At 41.1% G+C, this 27,865-nt stretch overlaps 1 protein-coding gene across 1 annotated transcript in view; it reads right to left on the bottom strand.

Moving 5' to 3' along the window:
• The window catches only part of LOC140291931 (uncharacterized), an 82,119-nt gene that overhangs the window by 16,072 nt on the left and 38,182 nt on the right, over positions 1-27,865 (bottom strand). Inside the window, exon 2 of the mRNA XM_072379451.1 lies at positions 5,162-5,685. Within this exon, the coding sequence (XP_072235552.1) occupies positions 5,162-5,685 (524 nt within the window). The remainder of the gene's footprint in view (positions 1-5,161; positions 5,686-27,865) is intronic.

The raw sequence follows: 27,865 nt of genomic DNA, 5'->3' as shown, positions 1-27,865 counted from the left end.
AAGAGACAGAAGCAGATGAAAAGCAAATAAGACTAGATAAATCACACCTGCAACAGGCATAACATTTGTGTGTCACTGTTTGCACAGGAGGATGTCTGCAGTCCAACTCCTCTTCCTGGCTTTCAGCAGCTGGAAAAGTTCTGCTCTCTTCTGTTGGACATTGGCCTGACAGAGGACAAGCTGTCACTCACCACCGAGCAGAGGAACAATATCCTGGAAGCCTGGAATGCCGTGGAGGAGCACGACAAGCAGCCTCAGCAGTTCAATCAAGTGTACAGGACGCACTGGGGCAACACTCTGTACTGCCGCACTAAAAGAGACGACCTTGTTGATGCTGCTGTGACACAGAAAGTAAAGATGGCCAAACGCTACGCACCAGCACAACAAAACATAAGTGCTCAGCACAACAGGCTAATGTACACACTGGTGAAACTTTTGTGGCTGCATTGTCCTCATGGGTCACGCAGCAGTCCGGAGAAGACGACCATCCTGGAGGCATACGAGCGGGTCCAGCACCGGATTTTAGTGGATGACCCTGTTCTCTGCAAAGCTGGCATTCCCCTACCTAAAATAAACGTCAAGACCGTGCGGGACTTCATCCAACACCAAGAGCGGCTCGTCAACATGAAGGCAACAAGACGACCATCCACCATCACAAAGATCACCTCCATCTCATCAACAGACCTTCCTCCTGCCCCTCATCAGCCTACAGTCCTCCCTCCACCAGACTACCAGCTGATGAAATATGTGCCCACACCAAGCACTGCCGGGACAAAGGTTTTGAAGGGAAGGTCGGACATAACGATGCCTGTCTCCCGGCCGCACCTAAAAGTGCCACAGCTAATAAGAAAAACCCCCGCCACCTCGACCATCACCAGGCCTGTACCGTTCCTGTCTGCATCTACAGCAGCCCTTAAGACTGCAGGACGCTCTTTACGACCCATATCACCTGCCATTCTGGTGACCCCTGTGATAGCTGGTCCCTCTACATCAGTCCTTCCCATCACCTGTGCTATCACCAGCCCTTTGCCCTGCCCTTCTGTATCAGCAGCTCCCTCTGCGATTGCAGGCCCCTCCACACAGACCACAATGCCTGCCCGTCAGGTGATCCCTAAGCCAGCCGATACGCCTGCAACAGCTCCTCCAACTGCGTCCACACCGCCTGCTACACACACCACCGGCACGTTGCCCAGCACTAGCGCTCATTTAGCCTGGGCGAGAGCTACGCACTACAAGCGCAAACACCAGGGGCATCCATTAGAAGTTGGAGCCAAATTGTCAAGGGTGCAAAATATTCCAGTCTGTACACTCTGTGCCCAACCAACACAGGGACACAGAAGATACAAGAGAAAGACATTCTGCCCCGTAAAGATGATGTCCTCATCAAAAGGTCTGAACAACAGAGTTTATGCTATGAAGACTTCACCTCTGCTGTAGACAAGTTGGAGGACTTAGATGTAAATATGCCTTAACAATCTGTAAATATTCTGTAATAACTCACTGTACATATAGAAATTATATGTACATAGTAATTGTAAATAGTTTTATATTTTTATAAACGTGATTTTTTTCATGTTGCTGTGTAAAATATCCTATTTGACTTACTGCTGTGTTGTGGTTCACTTCAATTGATTGAAATCGTTTTTGAATTTTATACACAAAGATTTAAATCAAGTTTTAAATTGTAGTGCTTTGATGTCAGCAGCTTAGTATAATAAAACGTTTGAATTTTCATTCTTAGCCAGGTTTAATGACACTTTGCATTGCACTGTAGTTTATTTTAAAGTTCCCAATTTCATGCACTTTGTTCAATAAAACTGCTGCTATAAGCATGAAGCATGAGTTCTGTAATATCATTCAATGTTTTTGTGATTGTTGAAGACTTGGAACACAGATGCAGACATAAGGTAAGATAAGGTTGAGGTAGATGGTAAGGGATCAGGAGTTAGAGGGGTTAAAGAACAAGTTTAACTCAGTGGCCTCCTTCCATTCCCAGGCCACTCTTTTTTTCATGGCCACCGATGAAAAAACTCCACACCTCCCTCATGTTGTTTTGTTGGAGTTTGCTCTCCAACTTTCTCCAACTAAGCGCATGTAAAACAATATTACATCATTTTGCACATGTAAACAGATAAGAATCGGCTTCAGAAATATTTAACTACTTTTAACCAGCCTTCAACCATCCTTAAATATATCAATTGTTCTGTAAAAAGCATAAATGGCATTGAAAAAAAAGATCACTCTCACAAATATGCTTTAAATCAAATTAATTATACTTTATTGATTGTTGGTAGCAAACAGTACAGTAGCAAGTGAATAAATGACATCGATTGTGTTTCATGTGGCAAGGCAAGTTTATTTGTAGAGCACAATTTGTACACAAGGCAATTTAAAGTGCTTTACAGCTACATAAAATCACAAGAAGGCAAATAAAATAATTCCATAAAACAAAAAATAATCAATCAATTGAATGAAAAGTGAAGAGAGTCATATACACAGCTAAATAGAACTGTTTTCAGCCTGGATTTAAACATAGTCAGAGTTGAGACCTGTCTCACATCTTCTGGAAGACTGTTCCAGATTTTAGGAGCATAAAACTAAAACGAAGCCTCACCTTGTTTAGTCCTGATTCTGGGCACCAGCAGGAAACCCCTCCCTGAGGTTCTCAGAGTTCAAGTTGGTTCATATGGCTCTAACATGTCAGAGATGTACACGAGCAGAGCAGTTTTAAAGTCTATTCTCTGAGCGACAGGAAGCCAGTGCAGAGACCTGAGAACCGGACTAATATGGTTGTATTTCCTGGTTCTAGTCAGGACTCGAGCAGCAGCGTTCTGGATGTACTGCAGCTGTCTTACAGCCTGTTTAGAGCCCAGTGAGCAGGCCGTTACAGTAGTCCAGCCTGCTGGAGACAAATGCATGGATTAGTCTTTCTAAGTCTGGTTTAGACACTATTCCTTTGATTCTGGTGATGTTTTTTAGATGGTAAAAAGCTGCTGATGTTATTGATTTAATGTGGCTGTTAAAGTTCAGGTCTGAGTTCAATATTACCCCTATATTTCTAACCTGATTATAAGGTTTTAGAGAGAGAGTCTCAAGGTGAACGATAACTTGCCAGTGGTGCAACAGCTGGTTCAAATCCTGCCTGTTATCTTCAGGATAACTTTACAATGAATGGAACAAAAATATTTCAATACCGAAGTGGAATGAATGAATAAAGGTGCCACAAACTATCCATCCTTCCATTTGCTTTACATGGTTTCAGGGGGACTGGAGCCTATCTGACACAGAAACTCATCAACATTTGAATCCAATAACAAGTCTGAAACTTAATGAAAAACGGCAGACCCAAATGAACGCTGACATGATATAGGCTATGTCAAATCCAAAAGCAGTCCCTGTTTCACTTTTTGGAATTTCTTCTTTCTCAGGACAAAGATAAATGTATGAGGATCAAAGCCAACAATGACCTGGGACATCTCAGCAGATCCAGGATCAGCAACATGGAGACTGAGAGCCAAGAACAAACAGAGGTCAACATAACAAACTGTTTAACAATGACAATGACGTAAAAGATATACAAAAAAATGCATGTGTATATATGACTCTACTGTGAATTTACACCTTCTATTCTATTATAAACAGGAGAGATATGTTAAAAAAAAATCATGAAGTTATATTATGACAAAAAGGAAGTACCACGTGTGAGATGCTGCAGGGTCAAGAGACACTGTGTACTGAGAGTCCTCTTATCTATCTTATTTCAACTTCTGTCTAATCCTTGTTTGACTGAATGTCGCATAACCTTGTGTGGCCAGTGATCTCATAGGATGGATGGATGACTTTATTAATCCCTTTGGGAGGTTGCCTCTGGGAAATTGAAATCTCCATCTCACTCAGGCTCAGCACTGTTATATACAGAAATGTACAGAATAAACAAAGTGGAAACTAAATAGCGATAGCATCATTGTTTGTTTTTTTTTAAACTCAGACAAATCTGTGTCAGCTTCTTGATATGTCATGCAGACTCCTTGCTGTGAGAATAAATGTTTGGTATTAATTGTCTCCAGCGACTCTGAGCCTCATTTTAAGAGAATTTTCTTGACACCAACACAACAAACATTTGACATAGTTTCACAGCTTGAAGTTGAGCCTCGTGCCCTTTTAGTGTTGGAACAGCCTTAACTTTCAGCTTTAGTCATGACAATCAAACAGCTGTCTGGAAAGTACAGGGAACAACTCCAAACCTTTTTCAGACTGCGTTAAAAATTCTTTGGGAAAGATTAGCACAAAGATTAGAACCAAACACATTTTTTTTTAAATATCTCTGTAGCAAGAAGATGAAACGCATGAGAAATGTTGACATCTAACCTTTAATAAAATGCAGAACAATGAAATACAAACAAGTGTAAAGCTAGACTTTACATCAAACTGAAATGATATATTGCTTCTAAAGATGTTGTATGTTTACAAACATACCCACAGCTGGTGCACAGCTACTTTGTGAATTTTAACTTTAAACAAAACATATATGTTCAGTATAATAGAATAAAACGTGTATCTACTTTCAAAAAGATTGCATTTTCAATTCAATTCAGTTTTATTCATATAGCGCCAAATTAAAACAATGTCATCTCAAGGCACTGATATTGTTCCGTCTATCAACTCAGAACTGATGCTATATTTATCTTGAACGGTGGGAGATCTGTCCATAGTTCCCAACTATCCCAACAAATTATAAAGCACTTTCAATGATTCTTCAAACATGTGCTACCCACAGAACATTCAGAACAAAAGTCCTGACAAGAGAAGGTGGTAATCCACAAAGAAGATTTTTAATCTGAACAAGGGAAATTCTTCTGATTGGTAGTTCCTGTTGCTGCTCCCAGGTGAATGTTTTCTTATCTGCCGTAAAATATATTGTTGATTTAAACCAATAATTTATCTGCAGTGTGAAAACGCTGGTGAGTCTTTAGGTGAGATAATTCAGTGAAAGCTGCCCCACACTGACCACAGCTGTAAGGTTTCTCTACTGTGTGAATAGGTTGGTGTTTCTTAAGATTAGATAATTCAGTGAATGCTGCTCCACACTGACCACAGTTGTAAGGTTTCTCTCCTGTGTGAATACATTGGTGTGTCTTTAGACTGGATAATCGAGCAAAACCTGCTCCACACTGACCACAGCTGTAAGGTTTCTCTCCTGTATGAATACGTTGGTGTATCTTTAGACTGGATAATCGAGCAAAACCTGCTCCACACTGACCACAGCTGTAAGGTTTCTCTCCTGTATGAATACGTTGGTGTTTCTTAAAATTGGAAGATGTAGTGAAAGCTGCTCCACACTGACCACAGCTGTATGGTTTCTCTCCTGTGTGAATACGTTGGTGTGTCTTAAGATCGGAAGATGTTGTGAATGCTGCTCCACACTGACCACAGCTGTAAGGTTTCTCTCCTGTGTGAATACGTTGGTGTGTCTTAAGAGAGGAAGATGTTGTGAATGCTGCTCCACACTGACCACAGCTGTAAGGTTTCTCTCCTGTGTGAATACGTTGGTGTGTCTTTAGACTGGATAATCGAGCAAAACCTGCTCCACACTGACCACAGCTGTAAGGTTTCTCTCCTGTGTGAATATGTTGGTGTATCTTAAGATAGGAAGATGTTGTGAATGCTGCTCCACACTGACTACAGCTGTATAGTTTCTCTCCTGTGTGAATACGTTGGTGTGACTTAAGCTCGAAATATGTAGTGAAAGCTGCTCCACACTGACTACAGCTGTATGGTTTCTCTCCTGTGTGAATAAGTTGGTGTGCCTTTAGACCAGATAATTGAGTGAAAGCTGCTCCACACTGACCACAGCTGTATGGTTTCTCTCCTGTGTGAATATGTTGGTGTATCTTAAGATTGGAAGATGTAGTGAAAGCTGCTCCACACTGACCACAGCTGTATGGTTTCTCTCCTGTGTGAATACGTTGGTGTATCTTAAGAGAGGAAGATGTTGTGAATGCTGCTCCACACTGACTACAGCTGTAAGGTTTCTGTCCTGTGTGAATACGTTGGTGTGTCTTAAGATTGGAAGATGTAGTGAAAGCTGCCCCACACTGACCACAGCTATATGGTTTCTTTCCAGTGTGAAGCCTCTGATGATACCTTAGATGTGATGATCTTTTGAAAACTTTCCCACAGTGTTTACAGAAGTGACATCTGGAGCCCTCTTGGGCTATATGTTTCTGCAATGACAGAGAGGAAGAAGGATTAGATCCTTCTGAAGCTCACACAAAAGATTTCTCTAAGCTAACCAACATATTCTAACTGGACGTGTATCGACCGAGCCACAGGTCTCAATATCTCAGATCAAACATGAATGCTGAGAGTGTGTTTAGAAGTGCCCTCAGCTGTCAGCACTGTGCTCTGATGTGTTCTGCACACGTTCAGGTTTTTGAGTAGTAAACTCTTGCTTTTTGATCTTTCACTAATTATTTTTTGCCATGATGAAATTCTGAAAAGGAACTTGTGCTACAATATTTATAAATGATAGAAGGAAGCACAGTCTTGTCCAAGTTGTTCAATTAAACAACTTGTAGAGGTTGGACTGAAAAAGGTTGACCCCTGGTTTAAATGAATGAAAGTAACAGTGGTGGTAATACATGACATTCTTGACACTAACCCTTTGTTCCAGCTTACAACCCAGAGGTCTGCAGCCATTGAGCTCAACAGCTATCAGGGAAACAGTTTTAACTCAACCTTTGTTTCTCTCTAAAACAACTCTTTACCCTGAGGTAGAGAGATCTACAAACCTGTCATCTAACCATTAAAGACCCAGAAGTATTACCACCACCAGGTTTAATTCATGTAATCCAGAGACTTTAAACACAAATAATGAAGATTAGCTCCTGAACCTCTCAAATCTGAAGACTGCGAGCCAAAAAAATGTCCCACCACAACAATCTGGCCACTGAGTTTCTTCCAGCAGATCATTCAGCCTGCAGCACATTTTCAGTCTAAGCACATCTGTATCAGAGAGAGGAGATGAAACCAAGAAACACTATTTCCACATTTGAAGTGGTACTAGCTATTCAAATAATATAATTTTGCACATTTTACAGTGGGAGAAAGTTGAGCAGAATCAATTTCAAGTTATTGTTGGTGTGGCCCTCTGACACAATTTCTCATGTGGCCCCTTGTAAAAATGAATTTCCCACCCCTGGTCTAAGCACATTTGTATCAGTGAGAGGAGATGCAACCAGGAAACACTTTTTCCACATTTGAAGTAAAAGCAGAACAAGCGGACGATACGCGGAGCCTCAACACTCGTCCTCATGTCTTTAATGTCCTCCACACTGACCTGTAGCCCGGTGGCACCAGAGGATGAGCCGGCTCTGTTCTTGGAGGACGGGTTTGGATCCTGGTTCTGCTGCTCCATTCTGGTCCTGGTCGTCCGACTGATGGACTCTGTCTGCAAATGTCAGTACAAACAATAAGATCCAGCTGTGGCATGCAGCATGTTAAAGCACACCCACTTTTCTTCTTCTCTTGATAACCTTTCTGGACAGTTTCTAACCATCTAGTCACATTTCATTAAACTTATTACTGTGGTTTTTATCTAAATTCCTGAGAACTTTAAAATGGTTCTTAAAAGACCCACTAAGGTCACAGTTCAAAATATTTGGAGCTTTTGGATCAAATTCAGACAAAATTTAATAATATACTCTGTAGAATGACACCCACTGTGTGCAATAGCCCATGAATCTCAGTCAGTGTAACATGATCAACTTAAATCATTTTACTACATTAAGACAATGATACTGTTTGAGGAAAGGGTTCCAATATCATCCCAAAGCCTGAAGTTCAGATTTTCTCTGTTTCTAAATTTGTTCTCATTTCCAGAAGCTGTCAGGGATCCAGAAAAGTAACAGAGTAATCTCAGATTTGTCACAGGTTAAACTCTGAAGCCCACGGTTCAGCACTCAGGGAGCTTCAGTCTGGACTGAGGCTTGAAACTGAGAAGATGTGATGTTTCAGTGGGGGAATGATCTAGTTTTTTGTGGCTAACAGCACGTCGGCAGGAGCTGTCTGACTGATCTGAGACAGTCTGAAGAACAACATGAAGTGGACCATTCTGAGGCCGTCATTTAAATATAAAAGAGTGTTTTTCTGGCATCAGAAGTGCTCGTCCAGTGATTCATTCCAGAAAGCTACTTTAGTGAAACCTAAAGTTTGACATGAAGGAAACTCTGAAATGTTTTTCAACCCAAATAACCTACAGTCTCCTTTATTTGATTATAAAATGATCTTACCTGGTAAACATATGTGTCCAGTTAAAGAGTAAAAAGTGATCTTGTGTTGTGGTCAGATCAGAGTATCAGCTCCTAAAAGTTGCACAGATCCTCCTAATAAAGATCATTTTAGCTTAATTTTAACTCCAGATGTTGGCAGGTGGACTTTATGAGTAAAGACATGTACAACCTTTTTATCATGCGGTCAGTCCTTTTTGATACGTGGATAAAAGAAAATATTGGATATGTAAAGGAAACTGAAAAATGAAGCTTTCATTAGACACTTCTGAAGAGGACAGTCAGACTGTCTTTTAATGGGCTTCTGAGTGTAAATCTGAGAATTCAGACACTGATACTGAACTGTATATTTCTACTGCTCCTGTGATACTTTCCTGGATCACTGGCAAATCTATATTATAATGCTATAACTCCTCTTCAAACAACATAAACTCTTAAGGTAATTGAAGAATTTATATTGACCATAATTAAGTCCCATTTTAAGATCTAATCATGAAATATGGCATAGTGTGTACATTAAACACATCATATCACATGTTTTTGCTCCACATATCAAAAAGCCAAATGATACCCAGATAAGCCTGGAAAGAACTATTCTAAATTTTACATTGATCATCAAGTTTTAAATGACAAAGGATTTAAGCAAAACTACAGAAAGAAGTTTAGAAAACTGCAGCTTTAGTGGAAAATGTGACAAGATGGTCAAAAACTGTCCAACAAAGTGAGAAAATCGGAAGAAAAGGGTCCAGAAGTATGTTTAACACACAGGTAGAAGGATAAAGCTCCATTTTAGTTGTCCATCTGGCCGGCTTATTGCAATCTATAGTTGAGGTTGTGTTTCTGCTTTCTGCTTTGAGTACAACGGTTAGCAGAGCATTAGCATTAGCATTAGCAGGACATGCTAACTGTGAAGAGCAGCCAGGTTATTTGAACTTTTTTACTCTTTAGTACATGTTCTGACTGCCCGTGTCCAGGTGCAGGAATCAAACCCATGACACAAAGCACTTTGAAGACATTTCTGCAAATGTTTGACCGCTACATGTATTCTTTTCTGGACTCACCTGCATGCAGCTTCCTGTAGTGATGTTCTGAAATGTGCTGAAGCTTCGAAGCGTGTTTGGAGTAATGGAGGAGACGGTTTACTTCATTTAGGGGAGGAGCCATTAATTATGACGTCCGCAACCTCACTACCCGTCCCAACCACGTGACTGCTTCCGTAAATGCTTCAGATTTTGTCAGATTTATATGCCCGAATATTGACAAGCATAGAAACCCCTCAGTCTCCATTTAAGATGTGTTTTTTTTTTATGGAGAGTTGCGGTCAGTTCAGGTTCAGGATACTAGAGTTTTGATAGCGTCAATATAATTTGAAGATAGTTTGGGGAGTTAAGTGAGAGAGAGATAGTTTTGAGATTAGGGAGAGTGAGGAGAGAAGGATAGGTAAGAGGATGGAGCCATCTAGGAAGAGGAATATTTCCCCCGTGTGAGAATATTTTGATTTGATATGTCCTGTTAAGGTAAAGCTTAATCTAACATATTTCAGATGCATTAGGTTTTCTGATCAAGAACTATGTTTTCACTGTTTCTTAATGTATTCATAGGTGAGGTGTTTACTGTGTTCCAAGGAGTTGGGGTACAATAACAACACCTCCTGCATGCTAAGGCATTAACTTTCTTTGAGTAAAGTGACAGAAAAACACACACAACCTGCCATATCATATGATGCTACCTTTCTGGGAGAATTTACACACAGAACACATTAAAAAATATTTCATCATACACATATGTGATAAGGGGATGAGAAGTGGGTGGCGGTGAGCTCTCAGTGCCTGTGAGAGAGAGAGAGAGAGAGGGGGGGGGGGGGGGGTTGGAGACAATGGAGCAGCAGGGGGTCTCTCAAACCTGGTGTAGAAGGTGTTGAGATCGTCAGCTAGTCTGGGGGAGGGGGCGACCCCAGGGCTTCTACCAACCAGGGTCGTTGGTGCCTGAATCACGCTCCAGTCTGGCTCTATAGTCCTCTTTAGCATTTTTGATGGCCTTCTTGAGGCCCTGTCTGGCCAGCCTGAATGTGTCCATGTCACCCTCTCTGTACGCCTGCTCTTTCCGGCGCCTGAGCTCTCTGAGCTGCTTGGAGAACCAGGGCTTTTGGTTATTGTGCCTTGTGATGGTTTTGGTTGGGAGGCAGACCTGCTCACAGAAGCTGATGTAGCAACATACAGTGTCAGAAAAGCTGCCGTTGTCATCATCAGGGCCCCTCAGTGACTCCCAGTCAGTAGACTCCATGCAGTCCTGAAGCATGTCCCTTGCCTCTGGAGTCCACCTCCTTACTGTAGTCCTGGATGGTTTGGCCCTTCTCAGTTGCTGCCTGTATGTGGGGACCATCTGTATGATGCAGTGGTCGGAGTGTCCAAGGGCAGCGTGGGGGATGGAGCGGTATGAGGGTTTTATGGTGGAGTAGAAGTGGTCCAGTGTGTTGCTGTCCTGCGTGGCGCATGTCACCAGCTGTTTGGAGCTCGTCAGTTCCTGGGAGAGGTTACACGAGTTGAAATCTCTCAACACAATAACTACTGAGTTTGGTCGAGAGGTTTCCACAGTGGAGAAAAGAGCAGCTGAATCTTTGGTGAACGTGTTCACAGATGTACTTTGTTAGCCCGGTTTTTTCATTGGAAGCTCAAGAACAAGCTGGAGAAATCGTTTATTAAAAAAGTATTTATTAGTGGTCACATGTAAAGTATATTGCAGCGCTGGACTCGGAGTGCCAGAGCTCCCGCAGGAAATCCGTCAGGCCGAGCCCCGTTATCCGGAAACATTTCATATTTATATTCAGCTTTATCTCACAGAAGTTGTTTTCACACTTGTCAGAGTATAATTGGCCAGTTTTGGGTGACATGCTCAGGCCAGCTGCTGTCCTTGTTGTGTTCTTTGGATGTGATAAACAATGTGTGTGTGTGAGTGAGTGCTGTTTTAGGCGTGGATCTAATGTACCAGACCTATCTGCCCTAATAGAGATGTTTTGTCTGACCCAGTTGTTTATGTCCTTCTAAGGTCTTGGACCATTTAAGGTCATCTGTCGTGCAGTATGAGCAGAGTGGAAAAGTACCAGCATAGGTTATTTAGGAAAATACAGAATATGAATTTATAATGTCTAAGATCAAAGCCAATTATAACAACTCCCCCTTTTGACATGATTTAATCATGTCAACTAAATGAGGTAGGACTGTTATATTCTGTATTGTGTCACACCTGTTAGCGGCAGCCAACTTAGCAGGTCCCCAAACTGCAAGTGGCCAACTACCTTGAGGTGCAGCACAACCAGACAGGAGATTCTTGTTATCCCCCTTTTGATATAACTTCATTATGTGAGCTGTTATGTGTAAGCTGTTCTTCTTTGCGATTATCAGCAGCAAGCAAGTTTTCATTGCATATGCATGTGTAAAACAATTGTAATGCGTTAGCTAAACCTTTCTGTATCAGGAGTGTTTATCATGATGCTGGGAACAGAACCTCTTTCCCAGAATAGTTCAACCTTCATTACTCAACTGATCATAACTCTGCAATGAGCACATTTCATAAAAGCTATAAGTATCACGCCTGTACGTGTATGCAAGGAATAAATCAATAAATGTTTCAATATGTCTTAAAATTAGTGTGTGTATGTGGCCCCGAACCCAATCTCTGTGTAGAATCTTAGTTCATTTTGGCCCAAAACTATATGTGGTTTAAGCAGTGGCAAGACCCTGCTCACCCATAAGTACCATTACAACACATAATAATAATTAACTAAGCTACAACAATTCATAAAATATTGAAACCCAAAAAGTGCTTAAGGCAATTAACATCACCATCAGGATCGTCCACTGTTCGCAGCGAATAGGAGCGAAAAACCCGATGGCTGATATCTGGGAAAATTCTCCTATGGCCCCATTCCCCCTTGGCGACCGACCACTTAATTACCTTTCAGTGCCTAAGGTCCCGCTCCGAACAGCCGATTCACACCAATGGCAATGGACATATTTATGATTGGCTATGATTAGTACTTGGTCTACTTAAAATCATTAAAGTACATAGGAACATCACAAAACACAACACACAAAACAATACAGTACAGACATTTAAACAGGATGTGAATATGAAGATATGACCCTGTTGAGAACAGATGAGTAATGATAGTGTAAAAACTGACAATTTCTTTTGAGTGAAAATTTCATGATAACATTGTGCCGAGTGGTGCAGTGCAGCTCAGTCTCTTCTGGTCCAATCCTGTCACTGCTTGGTGTTTGGTTGTCCTTCTGGCTGAACCTCAGTTCAGCAGTCTGAGCTAACTGGGAAGGAGAGGTTACCAGCACTTCACTTCCACAAAGGGGTCTTTACCACCCGTTTTCCCTAACTAATCTTTTTCTTTGGGACAATTCAGGAGAGCATTCAGATTATTTTGTTGACAGTGGTTGAAGGTTGTGTGGTTGTTCAACCATTATCTTGGCATGATGATCATGCCTCCCAGAATTTCAGACTGACGTCTTGTCAGTCACTTGGCTGTGAGTCCTGTAGAGGTTCTGCTGCCGATGCAGTTAATTTAAGCTGTGGATGAATGTTAGCAGGAGAGAGAACCGAGCAGCACAACATTTCATTTTCACAATGTTCTATATTCAGGAATTCCCTTTTAACAGATTCAATCCCAGTATTCATTGGTCGACCAATTAAGTTTTCATATGAACCCCAAACAAAAACAAATAAATAAACCGAAAAAAATAAATAAATAAAATAAAATAAAATAAAAAAAATAAATTAAATGAAAAACAAAACAACTGGCCAGTTGATAGAAACCATGTTTTAGGACAGTACCGTAATACTCACCAACCTGCTGTACAGCATTAATGAGAAATCCAGTACCATCAACTTTTTCTGTGGAGAAACTTGAAACCATTTAGAGAAAACAGCAAGACAAAGACAAAACACAAGACAACATAGAACAAAAGACAAAAGGAAGACAACGACTCACAGAATTTTGGGAAAAACTTGAGAAGTGTTAGTAAACTATGATTAATTGTTGTATCTCCACCCCCCCGATGAGACTTAGTCTCCTCCGTATGTTAGTTCTGCTGAACTCTTCCACTGCAGTTTCTGCTCCTGTCCATAGAGGAGAGGACCAGTTAAGTTTGTTCACTTTCCTGGTCCTCTTCCTTGGTGAGTATTTATGTAACCTGTTGAGATATCCTCATCACCGTGTTATTCTGTTGTTTCACATTCATTTTCACATTCACACAAGTTTCCATACTGTAGTACAACAAGGGGTGAGCCTGTTGGTGCAGTTGTAAATGGACAGGGTGTTTCCTCCCTGTCATGACCTCATGTGGGACAACATGACAACATTCATGGTGGCATTTGGAGTAAATCTTAGGCTAACACAATACGTAGAGCTTCAGCCCAGGTTAACTGTGTGTCTGCACAGACTTCTGTTCGGCCTTTTTGATGGTTCTATTTGCTCTTTTCACTAGTCCTTGTAAAGCTGGGTGAGAGACTGCACCGAGCTTATGTGTAATTCCAAACATCTTTTCTACTTCTCTTAGTTCTTCATTAGAAAAGTGAGTGAGTACCATTGTCTGATCTTATCACTTCTGGTACCCCAAATCTTGGAATAATTTCTCTTGTAAGCCATTTAATGACTTCTTTTCCTTTTTCGGTTTTAGTAGGTGTGGCTTCTACCCATCTAGAAAAGGGATCCACACCCACTAGAAGATATCGTTTACCTTCAGTCCTGTTTGCTGCTCCCATGTCAGTACAATTAATTACTATCTGCTTCCAAGGGGCATCAGGTACTGGGAAACTACCTAGTCCTGCTTTGAGATTGAACAGCTTGCAAATTTCACAAGATTGCACAAGATATTTTATTGTGTCTTTTAGGTGGGGGTGCCACCAGTGTTGTGAAATTAGCGCTGTTACTTTTGAGCCAGCACAGTGTGCTCTACTGTGTGCTTCTTGACATAGCAAATTTAGTAGTCCAGTTGGAGCTACTATTTTGCCTTCATGATTCCTCCAGAGTCTTGTGGAATCCTTTTTTATTTTTTTTTTCGTTCCATGCTTGCTTTTCAGATGGTGCCGCTGCTTCATGAAGTTCTTTAATGTTTTCTAAACATAATTCTCGTTGTGATTTTTCCTCCAATGTTTTCTGTTAAATGCAGTATACCCTGCTTTTGTTTTTGCTGCCTTATCTGCCGCACTGTTGCCTCTCACTACTCTCCCATCTCCCTTTTGATGTCCTCTGCACTTGACTATAGCAACTTGTTTTGGTTCAAGTATGGCATAATATAGTTCGAGTAATTGATTCAAGTGTTTAACCGGGGTGCCTGCTGAGGTCACAAAGCCTTTCCTTTTCCAGTGACACATGTCTGGTATAGAGGCATGTCTTTAACTGTAAACACTGTTTTTGTTTTCATTTCACTAATTTATTCAATGTTTATTGTTAGATTAATTAATATTTATCTGCAGGGTTAGAATTTGCTAATAGTATTAATATATTGTTCAGCTGTACAGCTCTCTGGTTGCTGTGGCTGTTTTTAAATGTGCCATGAAAACAAACCTTGACTTGACTTGTTATGAGTCAGACTTACTGCAGCGCAGCTGTCTTTAAATTTCTTTTAGAGTTTTCTTCTTTAAGAAACTCATTGGTGATATCTGACTCTCGTTGTGCCTTTTATTGCCGTGTTTTTGTTAATTTCCTAATAATCTAACTCACTTTAAACCTTTCTGTAAAGCACTTTGCTTTACAGAAAGGAGGCCTGGAGCCTATCCCAGCAGTCATTGAGCGAAAGGCGGGGTACACCCTGGACAGGTCGCCAGTCCATCACAGGGCCACACATAGAAACAAACGAGACAAACAACCATGCACACTCACACTCACTCCTAAGGACCATTTAGAGTCACCAATTAACCTAACATGCATGGTTTTGGACGGTGGGAGGAAGCTGGAGAACCCGGAGAGAACCCATGCATACACGGGGAGAACATGCAAACTCCACACAGAAAGGCCCCAGGCGGGGATTAAACCTGGAACCCTCTTGCTGTGAGGCTATGGTGCTAATCACCACACCACCGTGCAGCACCTTCTCCCATTCAAATTTATTTTAAAATAAATTAATTGTTGAATTGATGATAAATGCTCTAGTAAAAACTTCCATTATCATTGTAAATTTTTCGACTAAATAACTATATGTAACTCTGGTACTCTTTAAGTACAGGCCAATGATCAATCAGAATCTGTCCTCACTCTCAGGGCTGAATGGGGGAAGAAGGAAGCAGGGTTGGGATGAGATAATCTTAGGGTGAGATCATTTATGACAAAGCTAAGGATATCTAACCTTGTCTTTTCCAATTACACATGTCCACATGTACAGCCTAAGCTGTTTATGCTGAATCTGTATAAATGGTCAGTTTTTTCTTTTGCTAAATGGCATGCTTCTGTTATTGAGCATGCGTGATGTTAGGAAGAGGTGTCTTATCTTCTAGTGTAGTAGGATGTGTCCCTGGAAAAGATGACGTTGTGTCTGGCATGTGCTGTGGTAGAGGTGCAGAGGACTGCGTCTGAATAGAGAATTTAACTTCTCCTAAAAATGCTGACAGTCTGCAAGAAATGTTTTGTTTTTTTTCCGTCTTTATCTGCCCTTGCTTTCTGGAATAAACCTGCCTCCTTTAGCTTTGCTGTAGCTTGATTCCTACTGCCTGTAGCTTGTTTTACAAACATGGAGAAATCCCTCAGTAGCGGTGGAGCACTTTCACACCCCCCAAACATTCCTCTCTCTTGCATTTCTCTCGTCCAGTTCACAACTCTCTCAGTCCCTCCTTTTTCATCTTCTCTTCGAACCTTTTTTATCCATCTAGTCAAGGTGTTAAACAATACCGACCCCAATGAGCCGGGTTTACCTGTTTTCCACTTCTCAACTATGATTTGTGACATGTTTAAATGTTTTACACGTGTTAATCAGAATGGGTGAATGGCGCAATGCCCGAGTGTTGGACCCGACCAAGAAGCTTCTACACAGAATCTTTTACTCTGTGCGCTTGATCGCTGGGGGTTCTCCCAGTCCCTTCACTCGTTTTAATTCACCAATCTCTGTAACACCCTAACTAAATTCCCCTTTAATTTGTAGTCCAATGCCCCCCTTTTACAGAACCACTTGAGATCTGTGTCAGTGTAGGAATTCTCGATCAGTCTCGACTGCTCGATACACTTCCACTAACACAGTAAAATATCAACCAAGTAGCAAACCACCCCACATTTTCATGAAAAATAACAAACTTAGCCCTGTGTCCTTATGCAGAGATAAACCCTTAGTGTATCGTCTGTTCACAACAACTGCAGAACCACCGCCGATTGCGGAGAGAAAAAAACAAAAACAGACACACCGCCAATTGCGGATTTTACAGTCCAACCACCAAACGTGAAGTAATACAGACCCACCGCCGATTGCAGATAGAGGTCCAAGCACCCTCGTGCGCAGAAATTACTCACATCCGGTCGTGCAGTAATACCGAGATTACTCACACCTCGATAGCAGAATAATAGACCCCCGCCCATTGGCATCTAATTCCTATTCAATTTAGAAGACAGGATGAATTTATGTTATCTTAATTTATGTCTTTTATTTGGCCAAATTGTACTAAACTAGGACACATATGACTCTCCCTATGTGAGACTATGTGTTTATACTTTACATGTGACCAACCAGTAAACCTGCAGACACAAATTTTGTACTTTTGATTTAGTGATCGGAGGACATCCTAATTCAGACAATTTAGTTTAGAATGACCCAATGTGCAGAAATTTCACATATCCTGATACAAGAGGTTTTCTGCTCACCTTGTGTTTTAGGCGCCTTGAATTGTCTGAAGAAGGGTCCCCTCCAACCAGCTCCGGAAGATCGGACACGGTCTCAGAGTCAGCCAATCCGGGTCACGGCACCAATTGTTAGCCCGATTTTTTCATTGGAAGCTCAAGAACAAGCTGGAGAAATCGTTTATTAAAAAAGTATTTATTAGTGGTCACATGTAAAGTATATTGCAGCGCTGGACTCAGAGTGCCAGAGCTCCCGCAGGAAATCCGTCAGGCCGAGCCCCGTTATCCAGAAACATGTTATATTTATATTCAGCTTTATCTCACAGAAGTTGTTTTCACACTTGTCAGAGTATAATTGGCCAGTTTTGGGTGACATGCTCAGGCCAGCTGCTGTCCTTGTTGTGTTCTTTGGATGTGATAAACAATGTGTGTGTGTGTGAGTGCTGTTTTAGGCGTGGATCTAATGTACCAGACCTATCTGCCCTAATAGAGATGTTTTGTCTGACCCAGCTGTTTATGTCCTTGTAAGGTCTTGGACCCATTTAAGGTCATCTGTTGTGCAGTATGAGCAGAGTGGAAAAGTACCAGCTAGGAACATAGGTTATTTAGGAAAATACAGAATATGAATTTATAATGTCTAAGATCAAAGCCAATTATAACATTGTGCTTTGCTGATAACTGGTTGATAGTTATTCCCTGCTTCTTTACAGCAGAGCCAAAATACAAACAGTTGGTACAGATAACAAGCTGAGAAAAAGAGCGTCTTTTAGACGCTCACTGGAATATTTGTCTCAGATTGTTGTTGTTTCTTAATGATATTGTTTGCCTGTTGTTTGATGGTAAACGACTTTGGTTGTTGAGGAAAGTGAGGAACATACAGGAATAATGAGATTTCTTTCTTTAGTCAGGAGCTCATACCCTTTATGATACGCTGGCAGACTCAGACAGAAGTTTGGATCTGGCACCCTGAAATGGACAAAATTAGTATCAGAACACTGTGGGACAAGCAAGAACTGGCTTCCCAAACAATTTGTAACGGATCATTTTAATTCTTCACTACTTCATCAAATGAGATAAAGACACATTACTTTACATGTAACTGATACACCAATATTCACCGGATTACAGATCCTGTATTAATAACTTAGGGAGTGGAAGAGGAAGAATTTTCCAAGGAATCATTCAGAACTAATCCAGATATAAATAAACTGACTGAAGATATCAAGGGCAAAACCTTTCTTTTACTGTAAAGGAAAAATATAGGTTAATACTGTTATCAATTATATTCTCTAACAGGAATATATTTTTTACACTCAACTGAGTTTAGTGAGACTGAAGAACCCGGCCAGAACCTAAATCCAGGATGCAAAGGTTCTTCAGTGAATGTGGTGCTGAAGGTGTGGAGGTGGATCAGTGTGTCAGAGGAGACTCTGTAGAAGGACAGAGTGCCAGCAGGACGGTCCACATACACTGCTGCTCTGTGAGAGACAGAGGAGGAGGAGGAGGAGGAGGAGGAGGAGATGGGTGTTGTTTTTTTGTTGTGCCTGATAGAGTAACGGCCATCATCAGAGCACCTCAAACTCCAGGACTGATCATTCCATCCAAACACACAGTTATCTCTGTCTTCTCTCCTGCTGATTCCACTGTAACTCACTGATATATTAACTCTTCCTCTCCACTCGACCTCCCAGTAACAACGACCAGTCAGAACATTTCTACACAGCAGCTGAGGACACCAGTCATCAAATCTGTCTGGATGATCAGGATATGACTGAACCTCCTCCACATGTGTCACCTTCCTGTTGTTGTCAGACAGTTTCAGTTTTCTGTTCATTGTGTTTGTGTCGATTGTGAGTTGACAGGAATCTGATGGAGAGAACAAACACAATCCAGCTGCAGTTATTGATCTATCATCTGTTCACTTTGATCAATGAGTGATGTGACAGTGTGAAGATGGTTGGATGTCATGAATCAGATGAAGAACACACTTACACTTCCTCAGACCTGGTGTCAACCATCGTTCTCCAGCAGGCTCCACCCTGAAAGGAGGAGGGGGGTCAGAGGTCAGAAAATGAGGAAAGAAAAGAAAGTGAAGAAAGAGAAGAACGATGGATGGAAGGAAATCTGTCTGAGCTCATTCTGAAGTTTAAAAGCACCAAATGTTTTCTGCAGTCAGATTATGGAGATGAAGTTTCTGTCTCTGAATTCAATTCTTCAAGTTTGGAAGAATTTTCACTTTGATTGCTTGGACTGATTCTTTTTACTTTATACATGCTTCCATTAGGTAACATTATCAGACAGCATGGCATAAATTTCCATTGTTATGCTGATGATACTCAGCTGTACTTATCTATGAAACCAGATGAAACCTACAGGTTGGTCAGGCTACAAGCCTGTCTTAAAGACATAAAGACCTGGATGACTCAGAACTGTCTGCTTTTAAATTCAGACAAAACTGAAGTTGTTCTCTTTGGACCTGAGCGCTTCAGGGAGAAATTGTCTAGTTATAAGGTTACTCTAGATGGTTTTTCCTTGGCTTCTAGTTCTACAGTGAGGAAACTTGAAACCTGGAAGAACCTGAAAAGTGTTTTTTCAACGCACGTGAAATAGGTTTCTAGGACTGCCTTCTTTCACCTTCGTAATATTGCTAAAATCAGGAACATCCTGTCTCAGGGTGATGCAGAGAAACTAGTTCATGCATTTGTTACTTCAAGATTGGACTACTGTAATTCCTTATTATTGGGCTGTCCCACATATTCTCTGAAAAGCCTCCAGCTGATCCAAAATGCTGCAGCCAGAGTTCTGATGAGAACTAACAGGAGAGATCATGTTTCTCCAGTTTTAGCTTCTCTTCATTGGCTCCCTGTTAAATTCAGAATAGAATTTAAGATTCTTCTTCTCACATATAAAGCTCTTAATGACCGAGCTCCATCATATCTTAAAGATCTCATTGTAAGGTATTTTCCTAACAGAGCACTTCGCTCCCAAACTGCAGGTTTACTTGTTGTTCGCAGAGTTTCTAAAAGTAGAATGGGAGGTAGAGCCTTCAGTTATCAGGCCCCTCTCTTGTGGAATAAGCTGCCAGTAAATGTCTGGGAAGCAGACACCCTTTCCACTTTTAAGATTAGGCTTAAAACTGTCCTTTTTGATAAAGCTTATAGTTAGGGATGGCTCAGGTAATCCTGAAACATCCCATAGTTAAGCTGCTATAGGCTTAGACTGCTGGGGGACCTCATCTGTCACACCTTTCCTCACTTTGCTCTCTTTTTCCCCCTGTTTAATTTCAAAATTGATATTATGTACATGTGACATTATTGTGGTTATTAACTTGTGTTTCCCTGTTCCAACAGATATCCTTGTAATGGCGTTATGGTGTTTTTCCCCCCTCTTTTCCCTCTTTTCTGTCTTCTCAAACCCCAGCTGGTCGAGGCGGATGGCCACCCTTCCTGAGTCTGGTTCTGCCAGAGGTTTCTTCCTGTTAAAAGGGAGTCGTTCCTTTCCACAGTCGCCTCAGGCACACTCAGGATGGGAGATTGGACTGAAGACAAGTTTCAGTGCAATCTGTTGCTTTCCTTAGCTAGGATATTGTTTTTGAATTGGCTCTTTGTGAATGAATTGCATTCATTTTTAAATCAATTAATTGGATTTCATTGGATTATGATTACAATGAATTGAATTCCAATTGGCTTGAATTGGACTATATTATCTAAGTGCCTTGAGATGACATTTGTTGTAATTTGGTGCGATATAAATTAAATGAAATTGAATTTAATTTAATTTAATTGAATAATCTGGCATTTATCAAATGGCTGTGTGCAGAAAGCAGGGAGGGCTGCCATCAAGGGGCGGGGCGAACTGTTTGATAAAATCAATCAAATGGGAACGCGGACACAGGTTAAGGGCGCACCCACCAACAAAAAACAATGCAAATCAGGTCAGAACGGCACCGGCATGCAGATATGGAAAGTCTGTCATGCGCTACTGAATCAACCAGATGGCAAAGCATAGTGATGTTACAAACTCAGGGGCAGAATAGAGAGGTTTATTTTTTTAAAGTTATTTTAGATAATACCTCGATGCATTGGTGTCCCGCATTGTCCCACACAAACATAGTCTTTGTCCCACATCTGGTGAATTGGAATCTGGTCACCCTAGCTGTGGATGGCTTCAGAGAGCTGTGTAGAGAATCTGGTTCTGATTCTGTGCTTTTATAAGGGCCACATCTGTCAGCAGGAACATTCAAACACTGTGAAAAGTCTTCCAGAGCCACGGCAGGATCAGTAACAGAGAATAAATGATCAGAGTCATTTCAAACATCCTGAAGACTCAAATGCTTCTCATTTCCTGTGCTGATCATTAGAGTGATTTTAGTGTCTCTGACACAGGTGATGGAGCAGTGATCACTAAAATCACAAACTCCAGAGGCAGGGATCTGCGTGCTCTGTCAGTAAGTCTGATATCAAGTCATGTGGAGCTCAGAGGATTGTTGAAGTTTGCTCTGGTGGCTTTATCTCTGAGCTGAAACACATCCAGTTCCACACACTGTTCTTTGAATGTGTTGGAGCTGTCAGAGAGCCGGTCCAGCTGAAGATCCCCCATGTGGGCGTATGGAGGGAGGGACACAGGTCTAATCCACATGTGCACATTTCCAGATGTACGGTGAACATGGTTTTATAAATCTTTGTGCTAAGCTAGGCTAACATGTCCTGGACCCATCTCTGTATCTGATCCAGGGTCAGAGGACCAACAGACACTTCTCACTGTTGTTCCTGCAGATGTTCTCCTTGGAGACCTCCTCCACAAATATCTGCTGTTTCTGTTCAACCAGTGTTTCTGCTGTGAGCAAAGGAAAAAGGCTCCTACATGTGGGATTGTTCATGTAACACCTTACTCGATCAGACATACCTGAGAGTTTCCAGTTTGCAGTTTAGATCTTCCAGTCGAGCAGTGAGCAGCTTCACTCCTGAGTCTCCTGGATTGTTGTAGCTCAGGTCCATATCTGTCAGATGGGAGGGGTTGGAGGTCACAGCTTCAGCCAGAGAAGCACAGCCTTCCTCTGTGATCAGACAGCCTGACAGGCTGCAGACACACAAAACAACACAGAAACTCTGAGAGAACTGCTCTGAAACTGAAGCTGAATGTCATCAAATGTTCAGAGAAACTGGAACTGTCTCACAGTACAGACTTTGTGTCTTCATAAATCTGAGTCAGAATCAAACTACACACACGTGCATGAACCTGATTTCCCATTTTAGCCACAAATACATGCAGACACTCCCCTACTGAGTCCTTTTCAGATTAAGCGAGAGCAGCAGGAAAGAAGAAGCTGATTTAACAAATGTGAAACTGAGACGCTCATCAGTGAAGGAGAGAAAATTAAATCTGTTTTATTTGCTGATCTTAGTTCTGGAATCACCAACAGAGGAAAGGCTGCTGGATGGAAAAAAGAAACAGAAGAATCAACTCTGTAAAGTCTGAACAAAGGACCCTGCAGAGATAAAAAAGAAATGGTGGCATTAGAAACGAGTCAACACATCAGGTGGCAGAAGGACAGCATCGGGGCGATGGGTTGAGGACCGGTGTTGTTCCAAAAAGTGATGGTCCACCAGAAACTGGTCTGATTCTGTGGGAGCGTGTGCTGGCTGTTGGAGCTGTATCACTCCATGTATTTACCTCTGCTGCTTCAGTGCTTTGGATCAAACTGTTACAGCGTTCAAACACACATCACTTTATGTCTGGGCTTATAATAAAGAGACGTCTTTGTGAAACTTTGAACTTTGCTTCCAAATAAGCAGATTTTTGGTGGTGTTTCAGAGTTGATCAGAACCAGGTCTACATTTAAGCTTAACGTGATTGGAGCTGTATTAAGACATTGTTTCCAATGTTCTGGCTGTGTGTATGTCTTATCCTTAATGTTTACAACGTGTACTGTAACTGAATTATACTGTGTTGAATAGAATTAACAGATTGAATGTACATGAAATTAAACATGTATGTTGAGTCGATTCACTCGGTACAACACATGTAGGATATGATCTAACGCCCTGCCGTATCCTGGCAGAAGACACCTCTAATCACGCCTTCATACAGTGATGACACAGTCATCATTCCAGTCATTCCTCAGTTCTTCACTTCAATAAGAACGCCTCTGTTGATCCCGAGGCTCCCTAGTTTAGTCCTGGACATTGACCTTGACATTTATGATTTGTCAGACGACGACCACGACATATTGGTCTCAGGTCAATGTACCGCTACCACTGCTGCACTGTTTAGCCAGGATGACAATTGTCATCTTGCTGTAATGTTGTGCAGCTGACAAAATTGAGGTGGAATGACCCTCCCCTCCTCCTGCTCAAAAAGAATTTAGCTTTGCAGGTTTTTATCTCCTGGTAAACAATAATAAATAACTTTGTATGAATCTTCACATTATTTATTTGATGAAAACGCAGCCCAAAGGAAACTGACTAAATTACCCGAAAAACGCTATCCAGGTTCTTCCAGGTTCAGGTAAGTTCCTGTGTTGTCATAGGCCTAAAGCTGCTGTAACAATCATACAAAGACCACCCACAGGTGTTCTGTTAGCTGGTCATAAAAACAGTTTGATGAATCCTGACCTGAGTGTTTCCAGTCTGCAGTTTGGATTCTTCAGTCCAGCAGACACCTGCTTCACTCCTGAATCCTGCAGGTTGTTGTTACTCAGGTCCAGTTCTGTCAAACTAGAGGACTGGGAGCTGAGAGCTGAGGACACAGCTGCACATCCTTCATCTGAGAGGTTACAGACACTCAGCCTGAAGAGACAATTACAGAGAAAAAGAACAGCTGGGATCAGAATTAATCACCTCTAATGCTTAATGTGGACTGAAAGACCACTTATAGGGAACATCAGGTTTATAAGCCTGTGATCATGTCCGTGCTGTGCTTTTTTATGCTCAAAGACACATCATGAGTGAAACAAGGAGTCCACATGGTGGCTGAGCCTTTCCACCTTGGAACTGCAGATTATCAGAGACAGTCTCAGAATCTGATTCAAACAGCAGAGGGTTTCATGGGGAACAAATCTTAGGAACTAATCCCATCAGATTGATGGTGGGGCTGACTTCAGAGCTGCCAACCAGGAACAAAGTCTAACATTTATCAGCACATCATTCCCTTTGTGATAATGCAATCATCTCAGTGATGTAATCTCATAATGTCATTATTTCACAGTTATCTGAGAGGAGAGACAGGTGAAGTGGAGATCAGTTCATCTCAGCTCATGTTATTATCTGGACAATGACATGAGCTGTTCTCAGTGTGAAGTGTTGGGTGACTCTAAACTGAGCTCCTCTCAGGTCCTGTCCTGTTCACCATGTATATAACTGACAGAGTTTCACACTGACCTGATGGCCGTGTCCATCATTATAATGATGACACAGTCCTCTGTTATAGAGCTCAAACTATAAACATGGACACTGAAAAACTGCGGCTTGTTGTCACTTTTTTAAAATGTGGAACTTGTTTCAAATGCAGATAATCCTGTTCTACAATCTACAACTGTGACTGTGGATGGAACTTTTTCTGACTTTATAAATAAATGGTTTTTTTTTAATATTTGGACAGATAACAGACTCACTGTTAAAACTCATGAATCAGATTTAAGTGACGTGTAAAACTGAGTTTTTGTACAGGAATTAGGCAGTTTTTCTACATTGTGTGGATACAGAGTGGAGGAGGAAATGTTGATCTATATGCATCCATCATTCATCAGCCATCTATCACTCTGCAGTTGGATCTGTGACAGGTTAACCTTCAGCTTCATCACTGCACTCTTCATCAGACTGTAGAGTGTCCTCTCTGTGGAAACTGGGGAACTTATCATGTGGAACTTATCAAATATGTTCTGCAGACTGACTTCAGTTACAGGATCCATCAGTAAATACTGAGCTTCATTTTCATGGAATAAGGAACAGATACTGAATTTAAATACTTTGGTGTCCCTAAACAAGAAGAAGATGGAGAGCAGTGACAACTGTGTCCATCAGTGCTGTTAACACTTTCATCTATTTTATTATGTGTTTGGAGAATTATTCTCACACTGTGTTGTCACCTGATGCTGCCCCCCCCCCCAAATAAAAAAAACACAAAAGGAGCAAATCCTCTTGTGCAAAAAAAATTTAAAACAAAAACTTTAACTGAACAAAAACATCAAACTATTAAATGTGGTTTGCTGAATATTAGATCTCTCCTTTTGAAGTCTCTGTTAGTGAATGATTTGATTTGTGATCATCATATTGATATATTTTGTTTTACAGAAACCTGGCAGCAGCAGGAGGATCATGTTAGCATTAATGAATCAACTCCCTCTGACTATTTAAATGTTCATGTTCCTCGAACCACAGGCAGAGGAGGAGGAGTGGCAGCTATCTTCAGATCAGGGTTACTAATCAGTCCTAGACCCAAGATTAGTTTGAGCTCTTTTGAATCTCTGATTCTCAGTTTTTCCCACCCAAAGTGGAAATCACAAAAACCTCTTGTGTTTGTTGTTGTGTATCGTCCACCTGGCCCTTATTCTGAGTTTCTCTCTGAATTCTCAGAGTTTTTATCCCAGTTAGTGCTGAGTACAGATAAAGTCATTGTAGTGGGTGACTTTAATATTCATGTAGATGTTGAAAATGACAGCCTAAATATTAACTTTAATTCTATATTAGACTCTATTGGATTTTCTCAAAGTGTTCACAGACCTACTCACTGCCTTGGTCATACCCTTGACCTTGTGCCGACTTATGGCATTGAGAGTGAACAGTTAACAGTGTTCCCTCATAACCCTGTCTTGTCTGACCATTTTTTAATAACTTTTGAATTTACATTACTTGACTACACGGTTTCTGAGAAGAATTCTACATATAGAAGGTGTCTGTCAGAGAATGCTGTAACCAGATTTAAAGAGTTGATTTCATCATCCTTTTCTTCACTGCCATGTGCTGATATGACAGAGGACGGCTACCTAAATTTTACTCCAGTAGAACTAGACTCTCTTGTTGACAGCACTACAGCTTCAATGCGTACAACACTGGACAATGTTGCCCCTCTGAAAAGGAAGGTAATCAGTCAGAAGAGGTTGGCTCCTTGGTATAATTCACAGCTGCGTGCGTTAAAGCAGACTGCAAGAAAGCTGGAGAGACAGTGGCGTTCCTCTAATTTAGAAGAGTCTCAATTAGTCTGGAAAGATAGTTTAATAACGTATAAGAAAGCACTTCGTAAAGCTATAACTGCTTATTATTCATTATTGATAGAAGAGAATAAGAATAATCCCAGGTTTCTTTTCAGCACTGTTGCCAGGCTGACAAAGAGTCCGAGCTCTGTTGAGCCACGTATTCCTTTAACTCTCAGCAGTGATGATTTCAAGAGATTCTTCATCAATAAAATTGTTTCTATCAGAGAGAAGATTAATGGAATCCTTCCCATTAGTATCACTGATGTATCATCAAGTAGAGCAGCTTTAGAAGTATCTTTCGAACCTGAATTGTATTTAGACAGCTTCTGTCCAGTTGATCTTTCTGAGCTAACAACAGCAATAGTCTCTTCTAAACCATCAACTTGTATGTTAGACTCAATCCCAACCAGACTGTTCAAGGAGGTTTTCCCCTTAATTGACACTTCCATATTGGATTTGATCAATCGGTCTTTGTTGATAGGATATGTACCTCAGACTTTTAAGGTTGCTGTAATTAAACCTTTACTTAAAAAACCTACTCTTGATTCAGAAGTGTTGGCTAATTATCGACCTATATCCAATCTCCCTTTTTTGTCCAAAGTTCTTGAAAAAATAGTTGCAGTTCAACTTTGTGATCATTTACATAGAAATAATCTGTTTGAAGAGTTTCAGTCAGGATTCAGAGTGCATCATAGCACAGAAACGGCACTGGTGAAAGTTACCAATGATCTCCTGTTAGCTTCTGATAGCGGACTTGTTTCTGTGCTTGTCCTGTTGGATCTCAGTGCTGCATTTGATACGATCGATCACAGCATTCTGTTACAGAGACTTGAACATGTTATTGGGATTAAAGGAACTGCATTAGGCTGGTTTAAGTCATATTTATCTGATAGATTCCAGTTTGTTCTTGTAAATGAAGAATCTTCCTCACATGTTGGAGTAAGTCATGGAGTTCCTCAGGGTTCTGTGCTTGGACCGATTCTTTTTACTTTATACATGCTTCCATTAGGTAACATTATCAGACAGCATGGCATAAATTTCCATTGTTATGCTGATGATACTCAGCTGTACTTATCTATGAAACCAGATGAAACCTACAGGTTGGTCAGGCTACAAGCCTGTCTTAAAGACATAAAGACCTGGATGACTCAGAACTGTCTGCTTTTAAATTCAGACAAAACTGAAGTTGTTCTCTTTGGACCTGAGCGCTTCAGGGAGAAATTGTCTAGTTATATAGTTACTCTAGATGGTATATCCTTGGCTTCTAGTTCTACAGTGAGGAACCTTGGAGTTATTTTTGACCAGAATTTATCATTTGACGCACATATAAAACTGGTTTCTAGGACTGCCTTCTTTCACCTTCGTAATATTGCTAAAATCAGGAACATCCTGTCTCAGGGTGATGCAGAGAAACTAGTTCATGCATTTGTTACTTCAAGATTGGACTACTGTAATTCCTTATTATTGGGCTGTCCCACATATTCTCTGAAAAGCCTCCAGCTGATCCAAAATGCTGCAGCCAGAGTTCTGATGAGAACTAACAGGAGAGATCAT

Source organism: Leuresthes tenuis, unplaced genomic scaffold (genome assembly GCF_036924035.1).
Source record: "Leuresthes tenuis unplaced genomic scaffold, fLeuTen1.0.hap1 SCAF_1, whole genome shotgun sequence".
In the NCBI taxonomy this organism is placed as follows: Eukaryota; Metazoa; Chordata; class Actinopteri; order Atheriniformes; family Atherinopsidae; genus Leuresthes; species Leuresthes tenuis.
This window is presented reverse-complemented; position numbering and strand designations above follow the sequence as displayed.